This window comes from Talpa occidentalis, unplaced genomic scaffold, assembly GCF_014898055.3.
Source record: "Talpa occidentalis isolate TD23 unplaced genomic scaffold, MPIMG_talOcc4v2.1 talOcc4.2, whole genome shotgun sequence".
In the NCBI taxonomy this organism is placed as follows: Eukaryota; Metazoa; Chordata; class Mammalia; order Eulipotyphla; family Talpidae; genus Talpa; species Talpa occidentalis.
In genome coordinates this window covers 63,030,572-63,041,365 of record NW_023602073.1, presented here as the reverse complement: position 1 = coordinate 63,041,365, position 10,794 = coordinate 63,030,572, and the positions used below count along the sequence as shown (strand labels likewise).

At 51.9% G+C, this 10,794-nt stretch overlaps 1 protein-coding gene across 1 annotated transcript; it reads left to right on the top strand.

Moving 5' to 3' along the window:
- Positions 1-3,641: 3,641 nt before the first annotated feature.
- Positions 3,642-8,168, top strand: TREM2 (triggering receptor expressed on myeloid cells 2). The gene is made up of 5 exons (XM_037520891.2): positions 3,642-3,794; positions 5,347-5,697; positions 6,947-7,028; positions 7,782-7,972; positions 8,058-8,168. The coding sequence occupies exons 1-5, from the start codon at positions 3,755-3,757 to the stop codon at positions 8,072-8,074; spliced, it is 681 nt and encodes a 226-aa protein (XP_037376788.1). The 5' UTR covers positions 3,642-3,754; the 3' UTR covers positions 8,075-8,168.
- Positions 8,169-10,794: the final 2,626 nt, after the last annotated feature.

Here is a 10,794-nt window from a genome sequence, read left to right as displayed (position 1 = left end):
TTCAGCAGACCTCTGCAGATCCCAGAAGACTTCCAGACCTCCAGATCTTTGTAGACCTTCACAGAGACCAGCCACTGCACCTGCCTCTGACATCACCTTTATAGATCACCGTTGACCTCAGCCTGGTGTCTCAAAGAGCTCTTGGTTATTGGCTTATACCAATAGCTCACAAAGAGCTATAGCACTGGGATCTCTGACACCACTCCTTGGTGACTGGTGCTGACTGGCACTACTGTTCAGTGACTGGTACTTTGTCCAGCCACCTTTGAGAGCTTTCCATTGTTCTGGTTCTCTGGCACTGCCTCCTGGTGCTGTTGAATCCATCACTGTCTGGTCCAGTATGTGGTACTGTCCAGCCCAGCCTTCAGACTGTTGCTGTGGTGTCACCTCTGTGGCCCCACCTGTGAGCACATCCAGCTGCCATTATGAGTTGGACACTGATACACTGGCTGATGTGCCACCAGTCCCAGGCCCTCCTGGATGTGACAGTGCCATCTTGCACAGGTGGCCTTTGGAATTTTGGAAATTACAGACACTATCCGGGGTCAGGCAGCCAGGCACAGTGGCCTTAGGGACTCTTTCCTTTTCCCCAATCTCCTGTTTGTTAAATAAACCTCATTGTTGTTGGTGAGGCTCACCATGAGCCTGGGTGGTGTCTTGCAATTGAGTACATATAGGTGAGAACCTGTAGACAGTGACCTGTCCCCCATCTTGGCCCTGTTTTCTCAACAAATGTTGTCAACAAAATTGGGCACCACAAAGAGAATCACAAATCATATCTTATGTGACATGCAAAAAGAAAATAACCTGAAAGGATCATAGACCAAAATGTAAAACCTGAAACTGTAAAACTTCTAACTTAAAATACAGGGGAAAATCACTGTACTTTTAAGTATTTAAAATTTTCTTAGCAGAATACAGAAAGCACAAATCATAAAGGAAAAATCAATACACTGGACTATATCAGTATTAAAATGTATCCTTTGAAAGGCACGGTGAAGGAAATGATAAAACAAGCTACAGTCTGGAAGAATGTTTGTAAATCACACATATGATAAAGGACTTCTATCCAGAACACATACAGAATTCTCATAACACAACAATGAAAAAAACGAACAAAATTTGAACCAATACTTCACCCATAAAGATATGGCAATTAAACAATGAAAAGATGTTTACTATCAGTAGCCATTCGGAAAATACAAATTAAAGTCACACTGAAATGTCCCCATAAACTGTTTGGAACATCTTAAAAAAATACCTGAGAATATCAAGTCTTTTCAAGGAGGCAGAAATGGTACAGACACTTTGCAAGACCGTTTGGCAGCTTCGATAGCATCAAATATACACTTTCCCTATGACCTTGTACTCCTCCTCCTAGGATTTTGTCCAAGGTAATGAAAACAGTTGACTACACACATTATATGTACATGAATGTTTATAGGGGGTTTATTTATAATTGTTCCACACTGGGAACAATTTAAATGTTCATCAGCTGGCAAATGGATAGATAAACTACCTGTGGTTCAGCCATAAAAAGGACCGAAGTACTCAGAAACAGTATGAGAAGTTCCTGCAATGTATCCCTACAACACAGGTTCATGCTAAATGCATTGTGATAATTTTAAAAAGCCGGACTCAAAAGGCTACATACCATGTGACTCTGTGTATATGACATTCTATAAAGGGCAGGAACTGTAGGAACAAAAGTTAGATCAGGGCCTCCCTTGGTGGCACAGCGATTGAGCGCTGGTCCGTGAAGCTGCCCGCAGCCCCTGCAGTGCCAGTTCAATCCCCGGCCACCAGGGAGGGTTCCACATGGCGCGCAGACCTCTCCTGCTGCCCGCTGCTCCCCTCAGCAGTGTACTTCGGTCCTTCTGCCTGCTCTGCTCCCCGCTCTGGCTCTGGTGAATTCTCTCACCCTCCCGCGCTTCTGACTGTACCCAGTGCTTGTATAAATAAATAAATAAATCTTAAAAAAAAAAAAAAACTATTAAACAAAAAAAAAAAAGTTAGATCAGTAGTCGCCAGGACCTGGATTAGAGAGAAAGGGACACAAGGGAACTTTTTTTGGGCTAATAATATGTTCTCTATATTTTTAAAAATTAATTAATTTATATCTATTTTACATCATTGTTCATTTTTAAACAATATTTGCTTTTCTTTCCCCCCACTCAGGTGTAGTCCCCATGGAATTTCCTCCACCAATGCACCTGTGCACCATCACCTCAGTCCCCTGTGCTCCCTCCTCCCTCCCTCCTGTCCTCCCTTCCTTTGATCCCTCCTCCTCCCCTGCAGAATGTCTCTGATTTATAATTGTCTGTTTTTGTTTTGTTTTGTAAAAATGTTCTATATTTTGATTGTGGAAGTTGTTACATGGGTATATGAGTTTGTCAAAATTCATAGAACTGGACACCCCTAACAGGGTGAATTTTCTTTATATAAATTATATACCAATAATTCAAACTTTATAAGCGAATTCCATGGGAGAGTATTTGTAGGGGTTTCAGACCCCTCATTCCCGAGGATCTTAGGTCAGAGCTGGGTGTTTGACTCCCCAAGTAAAGGACAAAATTAACTTCCCAGCTCCAAACGCCTTTTCTGTCAGATGGTAGGTGGACAGTAAACATAGGAAATAAATGAATAAAAGAAAAAATAAGGAAATTAAAGTTTACTCTCATGAGCTAAGGGCCGCTGTAGGGTCCTCCAGCCTCTCCTGACACTCCCCTAGGGATTCCTTCCTCCCTCTGCCATCCCAGACTCCCTGGGCCATTTTACACATCTGGGCCTTTGCACATGCACATCCCTGTGCTTGGATCATCCTTCACTGGACCACTCCTGCAGAATAAGAAGACCCTTAACCCCAGAACTCCAAGAGATATCACGTTTTGTCCTGTCCCAGGAGTTTAAGGTATGTGTGTCTGCAAAATAATGACGTGTGAGGACACGAACACAGGAGGTGCCCAGGTGTGCAAAAGAAGCTAAAAGGACAGGAGATTCCTGGGGAGAAAATTCTCCCCCTGGTGAATGGCTCATTCTCCCTTTCCCTGCTAACTAGGATAGCAGCATTTGTTAATATTTGTTGAGTGCTTGCTGTGTCTCTCGTCCTGCTCTAAAGCACTCTGGCTGTAGAAACCCAGTTACCCTCCCCATCACCCCACACGTTATTATTCCCATCTCATGGATGTGGGAACTGAGCAAGAGGTCATGGAGGTGTGCTTGCACCACAGGCAGTGGTGAGGAAGGAGGGACTTGAAGCCATGAAGTCTGGCTCCAGAACCAATTTCTTAACTATAGTGATGGTGGCTGGAGGGGAAGACCTGGAGGGGTTGGAGGGGTTAGAGGCGCCTGGCCTCCAGGCTCTTCTCCCTCCCTTGCAGGGCTGCAATTAGGATGGTGGGTACTGCTGCTGGAGCCCTGGGACACCGTGAGGACAGTGATGTCTGGGCGGCCTTGGGCCCCGACTGGCCCCAGCTTTTGGGGTCTCCCTGTAGCAGGACGGGTGGCCCCTCAGAGGTCTGGATCCTCAGCCTCCCGCAGCCAGGCTGCAGTGTCTGGCTCCTCCTCTCCCCTCCTCCCACGCCACAGCCCCTCTCTGAATCAGACCCCAGTGCTGACCGTTGCACAATCCTCAGGAGCCAGTTCCTGTGGCAGGGCAGAGCCTGATGTGCCTGGCCCTCTCCTCCTGTGGTTCCAGGGAAAGACAGATCTGGCTCCAGGCAGCCTGCGCCTGCCCTTCGCGGGGAAGGGCGACATGGAGCGTCTCTGGCTGCTCATCCTGCTCTCTCTGGCAGGTAGGACCTCCTCCCTGTGCCGCCCACGCCGTCTTTCCTTCTTCCTTCAGTGTGTGGTGGGCGGCTGTGGGAGTGCTAAGTTGAATTGCGAGGTGGTTGAAATTCTGCAGGTGCTGATGTTCTCTTTCCCACCAGCCCCATATTCATGCTTGGCCTCCTCCTTCTCTCCCTGCCTCCCTCCCTCCCTCCCCATTAGCAGAACTGCTGTTAGGCTCTTCTTGCACACGGAGGCATAAAGGATGGTGGATTCCGGTGTCCACGTGCAGAGAGAAAGAGTCTGATGTTAGCATCACAGGCATTAGTTAGCAGTTGGAGAAAGTTTGGGGGACACTGATAAGAGCCCCTAAAGTGATGAACTACTTAAGCGTAAGACTAGCCCTGCAGGAGTGCTTGGGTGGGGGGAGGAAAGGAAGGAGAAAGAACCCAGGACTGAAAAAGTGCATCTTTGGAGTGCCCCCTCATTCTCTGAAGAGCCCCTTGTCCTCATTCCTGAATGGGAGGGGAGGAAGCTAAAGATTTCTGTCATCGAGTTGGGAGTTGGAGGAATTGACACCCCAGATTCTTCCATAGAGCTGCTTTTCCCCACGGGGGAGGGGAGAGTATCCCTTGTTTCCTCAGAACAACAAACCTGGGTGAGAGGAGGGGCTGTTCCAAAGGAGCCTTGCTCCCACAGCTCCTTGGGAGCTGACGTAGACAAGGTGGGGCGCGCTGGGCTTGCTACAGGCAGAGGGGTCCACGGGGTGATGTGTGAAGCAGACACTGCTCATCAGGTCTCCAAAAGGCAGGCCACCAGCTCCAGATGAATCTTTTAACTTCCTGTCACCATATGGTTAAAAATGGGTGAAGAGGGCACCAAGAGAGGGGGAGTTGAGGCAGAGTCCTGGGTCATTCCCCTGTAGCTTGTACCCTGGCAAGAACCTGATGCTATAACCCCATCTCTACTACCCTAAGGGGGTCCCCCAAATAGCAACCTCATGTCTCCTCCAAAATAGCTCTGAGACAAATTCCTCCTCATAGGGAAACAAAACCACAGAAATAGGGAAGCTGGAAGCTAAAGGTCAGAAAGAAGAACGCAGAGTTGGTCCAGCGTGGGCAGCTGCAGAGTAAGCAACCATGGCCGGGCAGCGGGGGGGCCCAGTCCAGGCCCCTGCACAATTGAGCCCAGAGTTGAGAGGGACACTGGCCCTCTCCCCGGAGATTGAGAGGGGAGGGGGGTGGGTCTTGGCCCCATGTGACAGGGTGAGGTGTGCACAACAGGACTGGAGGGAACATCAAGACCAAGTGTCTCTGGAGATAAGCCCAGAGAAGCTTAGTTACTTTTCCAAAGATGTCCAGCCAGGCTAACAGTGATAAAGGCAGACCTGGGGCCTGGCTTCCTGGTTTCCAATTTTCTGTAAACAGCTGCCTGGGCTGTGCTACCTTCTGCCAACTAACATCAGAATCTGAGCTCCTAAGGGGTGGGATTTCTGACTCTCTGGCTCATTGCACGTAGTAGGCATTCACTAAGTATTTGGTAAGTGAACGAAGGAGTAAATGAGTATCTTCTCTGCAGAGCTGTCCCAGGCCCACAACACCACAGTGTTCCAGGGCACAGCCGGCCAGTCCCTGCAGGTGTCCTGCCCCTACGACTCTTTCAAGCACTGGGGGCGACGCAAGGCCTGGTGCCGCCAGCTGGGTGAGGAGGGCCTGTGCCAGCGGGTGGTCAGCACCCACCGCTCGTGGCTGCTATCCTTCCTCAAGAGGCGGAATGGAAGCACGGCCATCATGGATGATGCCCTGGGGGGCACACTCACCGTTACGTTGCGGAATCTTCAAGCCCATGATGCTGGCCTCTACCAGTGCCAGAGCCTGCGAGGTGGTGAGGCCGACACCCTCGGGAAGGTCCTGGTGGAGGTGCTGGCTGGTGAGTGGGCCACTGCTATGCCTCTGGCCTGCACCCTGGGCTGGGGCTCCATCTTTCGTGTCTGTACACAGATCCACCTTCTGGGCTTTCCCGGACCCTAAGAAAACCCACAATGTGAATCTTGTCCTCCCACTCAGGGTCGCCATGAATGGTTATTCAGGCTGCTCACTGCATGAGGGGCCACAGTCCCCCCATCTCCAGGCTGTTTCCCTTGGTGCAGGAAGGGCCTTTTCTCTAATTTGCACAAGCCATGAGCAGGCCAGCTGTGGTCCTGCTGCCCCATGCAGCTTTCTACATTGGCTAGGGGGTTACCCCATGGACGTGGTAGATGGTCCTCAAAGAGTAGGAAGAGAGTCACTCATTCCTCACTCAGCCACCCAATGGGTCTACCAAGATAAATTAAGCACCAAGCTATGCAGAAAAACAAGGCTAGGAAGGAACATTGCTGTCACCTGGGCAAGAGGCCTGACCTCTTTGGACCTCCCTTCCTCATCTTTAACCGGGAGGTGTCTATTCCGCTGACCCTGCAGGGTTCCGTGGAGGCACAGAGGAGAGAGCTAAAAATGCTTCGGGGTAAGTGACAGCCCGAGTCTCAGCCTCCTGGAACTCGAGCTGACATGGGGTCCTCATTCCAGGCTGTCAGGGTGAGTCAGCCTGAGGCTTCTGCTTGTGTTTTCAAAACGCATCTAAGTCTCCAAGGAGATGATCTCCCCACTATGTGGCCCCTCATCATGGAAATGGGGGTTCAGAGTTGTATTTGTCTAAGGTAGGGGGGAGGGGAGACCCCCTGCCCTAGGCCCTCTGGCTTCCATCATCTTCTTAGCGGGAAGGCAGAGGAGCGGCTGAGATGGGAATTTTCAGTACTATTTGGGCTCCAGCTCAGCCGACTCCCAAGAGGGCGGCAGGTAATAAAATCATAATAATGGCCCACAGCTGTGTAGGCCGCGGGACAGCACACAGGACTTGCAAATACCCCCACTGGTCTTCCCAGAACACTGCGTGCCCAGAGGGTACGAGCTGGCATCTCTGAGCTCCCGGGAGGTGCCAGGCATGGCTCTGGAGGAACCGTGCGCACAGCATGCAGGACATGCTTCTTCCTCACCCTCCCACTTGGCAGGTGGGGAAGTTGGGGCTCAGAGGGGCTAAGGACAGGCCCACACTGGACCAGAGCCCAGAGGGGGGTGCCTCCCCAGGAAGACTGCCGTGAGGAGGAGGAAACTAGAAGCTCACAGGCTCTGTCTCCCAATAGACCCCCTTGATGACCAGGACCTCTGGAATCCCGAGGAGTCCGAGAGCTTCGAGGAGGCTCAAGTGGAGCACAGCGTCTCCAGGTGCGGTGACAGGGCTCTCCTGGGCAGACCCACCCTGCAGAGCTTGGACATGGGGGGAGGCGGGTGAGGGGAGGCAGAAGTACAGATTTCCAGTCTCTGAGATCATGAAAGGGCCTGGCTGTGCCCTTGTCTAAATACCAACCCCGCCCCCCCTGACCCCACACACACACCAGCCATGTTTGTAGGCCAGACAGACACGCCAGGTGTTAAAATGTTAAAATTCTTTCATAACAGTTTGTAACTAGCAGCTGCTTCAAGGCTGTCAAATGCTGGGTCTCCCTCCCCTGCCTCCCTTCTGCCTCCCCCAGCAACCCTCAGACATCCCCACGATTCAGCAGCAATGAGAGTCTTAGCGCAGAAGAACAAAACGGGGACCCCCAGATCCCTAGTCATTTGGTAGGACCAGAATCCAATCTGGTTGGTTCATGCCTGCGTGCTGGTGTGTAAACATGGTTACTCTAAGACGGAGCTCACGTGTGCATGCACCCACGTCACACACACGATGGCATCGCCTGCTCAGAAAGCTGCTCGCTGAGAGAAGGTGATGTACTCAAATGCACCCAAGCCTAGAATGTGGGTCTCCTGACTACAGGCTCCCCCACACTTCACAAAGCCCCATCCCAGGGATGGTGCTGGGTGTGGAGATATTGAGCTCCCCAGAAGCTCCTGGTTCTCCCTATTTCTCCTCTAAGTGGAGATTCTAGTCTCTGGGCCACCTTAAGCCCTCTCGCATCCTTTTCTTATTTCCCCAAGGAGCCTCTCAGAGAAGGTGATCCCTTTCCCTCCCCCGTCCGTCATCCTCCTGGCCTGCATCTTTCTCAGCAAGCTTCTAGCCGCCGGCGCACTCTGGGCTGCAGCCTGGCACGGGAAGAAACGGGGGACAACCCAGGCCAGGGAGCTGGACTGTGGCCACGAGCCGGGTTACCAGCTCCAAACCCTGACAGGTGAGCTTGGAGAGCACAGCGTGGCTGGGGGTGCTGTGAGCAAGAGTGGCGAGGTGCAGTCGTGTGAGTACTCTGTCTGTTGCAGGGCAGAGACACAGGTGAGAGAAGAGGATCTCCGTGGAAGGAAAAACCCAAGAGAGGACTGGGGGGACCTCCCCTGCCTGCACACTTGCCCCTCGACCACAAGGACTCCTGGGTCTGCTTTGGCACAGTCCTTTGCCTGTAACCTGCCTCCCCAGGCCCTGAAATTAGGAGCTAGGGGTGGGAGGGGGGGCACACCTGGGACATGGGCAGCACCTCTATCAACTTCTATACATTAGATATTAAAACGCTCACAAGTAAATCCAAGACTTCATGCTTCACTGGATGTGTTGTTTCCAGGTTGAGAGGGGTCCTCGTTTCTTGACTATGGCCTGGAAATGATTCAAAGCTGCACCCAGGCAAAGCAAAGTCTATTTAGCAATAGTACGCTTGGGAGGGTCGAGCCAGCAGTGTCCACAGGAGCACAACCGTGCTGAGTGGTGAGAGATGTTTGGCTTCTGTGGGGTGTGGAGTGCTCACTGCCTCCCATTCTGGGATGGGGTTCATCCGCCCATTGGGAGCGGGGAGTTGTGTTCCTTCCTCTACCAGGCAAGTGCCCGCAGGTGCTGCTTTGTCAGCCCTGGCTGCTTGGGGGGTGTCTGCCTTCCCTCTTCTAGGCACTCTTTGGCCTCCCTGGACTCTACTGGCCCCAGCAAGTGTTTCCTGGAGCCCTGGATATGTTGGTTGTCTTAGGCACCACTCCCCTGGCCCTAGCTCCTAGCAGCTTGAGGCATCGTGAAGGGCTTTCACTACAGCGCTCAGAGGATGAATTTAGATGCAGAAACCATCAAAAGTCTGGCTCCTCCAGGTCTGGGGCTCAGGCTACCACATCCCCCCATTTTCACAAGATCCAAACCTGCCAATCTTTTATTCTTCTCTGCCTTCTCTGGGTCTAATGACCAAGTCCCCCTCCTGCCCTGGAATTCTCAAGCATCTCTCACCTCCTGTCTATCACTTCCTAGGATGACTGATACCTCCCAAGCCCTGCTCTTCCACACCCCCGCTTCCCAGCTGACTCACCCATTAGTCTCCTAGAGTTTTGCTTTCATCATATTACGCTCCCCCCATCCCAATAGCAAGGGTTTGTGCTAGGGAAGGTGGCACACCAGAGCTGGGAGTTATCGCTTCTAGCTCCTCCTGAAAGAGAAACTGAGGCTCAAGAGGGAAAGGCTTTACCTGACTTTCCCAGGAGAGCCTGGGTATCAAATTCCTCTTGGTGTTCAACGCACCTTATCTTGAACCCATTTATCCACTTATTTTTCAACAGATATTTTCTTCTTTGTCCTTTTTTTTAAAAAAGATTTATTTAGTTATGCTTACCAGAACTGGGGTACAGGCCAGAGGTGGGGTGAGGAGAGGATTCACAGAGACAGAGTGGGGAACAGAACAGGCAGACTGGCTGAAACACACTGCTGAGGGGAGCAGTGGGCAAGTCAGGAGAGGTCTGCTGCGCCATGTGGGTAGCTCCCTGCCCGGGGATCGAACTCGTGCTGCAGAGGCTGTGGACAGCTTCATAGGTTGCGTCTTAACCCCTTGCACCACCAGGGAGGCCCCTCAACAGATATTTTCTGTTGTCATTGATCCCATGCATTGGACACACGCCAGTGAACAAAGGCTGTCTTCCCAGGTAGGTGGTTCCAGCGGAAGGAGAGGGGAGACATGCTAGTCAGGTGGCATGTTGTTAGAAGACAAAGGCGCAGGCAGTTGAACGCAGTGCTATGAAGCTGTCCACAGCCTCTGCAGTGTGGGTTCAATCCCTGGCCAGCCAGGGAGAAACTCACATGGCGAGGTAGACCTCTCCTGTCTCGCCCGCTGCTCCCCTCAGCAGTGTCTTCAGTCAGTCTGCCTGTTCTGTTCCCCACTTTGTCTCTGGTGAATCCTCTCACCCTCCTGCGCCTCTGACTGTACCCTAGTTCTTGCATAAATAAATAAATCTTTTAAAAGAAAACAGAAGGCAAAGGTGGTGAACACCAGATTTACATGGAGCAGGGTTGGTGCTGGGAGCAGAGGAGGGACAGATAGACAGGGTTTTCGGTGGGCTGGGCAGAAGGCACCATTGGGAAACACTTGGAGGAGGTGAGGAAGTGGACCAGGAGGACCTGGGGCGGGTGGAGGCTTGGGGCAGAGCAGTGGCCCAGGCAGTCAGGGCACTTTCTCTCTGTCTTCAGGGTACACACATCAAGCCAAGAGTGCGGGGCAGCGGCAGACACCTCCCTGGGTGGGCTTCCAGGAAGAGGAGACTTATGGCCATATCCTGAAGCTCTCTGTCCCGGGGCCTGGAGAGGCAGGAGCCCACAAACCCCAGTGCACTTGGCCATTTGGGGCTGCCTTGCCCCTGAGCTGGGTGTGGACATCTCAGGTTTTGAATCGTTGGGAAGGAGCCCCTGATGTGGTCTGTGTTAGCCTCACGTCAGCACATCGCTCTCTTCCAGCGTTGCCCCAGTGTATTTTCCTGGCTGCCCTGACTCAGGGGCACACGGAACTTCCTCTCTGTGACCCAGGCCTGCGGCCTCCTGCCCACAGACTGGGGGGTTCTAGGCGCCGAGACTGAAACACCGGGGCATAAGAGACGATCATGGCAGCCAAAATGACAAGACAAGCACTGGTATTTAGAGCTGGGCAATGTGTTTTTGTTTTTAATTATTATTTTATTTTATATATTTTTTACATCCTTGTTTTTCATTTTTGTACAATGTGTGCATTTTCATCTCGGTTTTAGCCTCCTTGAAATTCCAGCCACC

What these genes read in the sequence shown, in the direction of transcription:
- TREM2 (XM_037520891.2), top strand. Translation starts at nt 3,755, where the DNA reads ATGGAGCGTCTCTGGCTGCTCATCCTGCTCTCTCTGGCAG. An exon ending in CATCCTGCTCTCTCTGGCAG is followed by an intron (nt 3,795 to 5,346) that starts GTAGGACCTCCT and finishes TCTTCTCTGCAG; the next exon opens with AGCTGTCCCAGGCCCACAAC. An exon ending in CCTGGTGGAGGTGCTGGCTG is followed by an intron (nt 5,698 to 6,946) that starts GTGAGTGGGCCA and finishes GTCTCCCAATAG; the next exon opens with ACCCCCTTGATGACCAGGAC.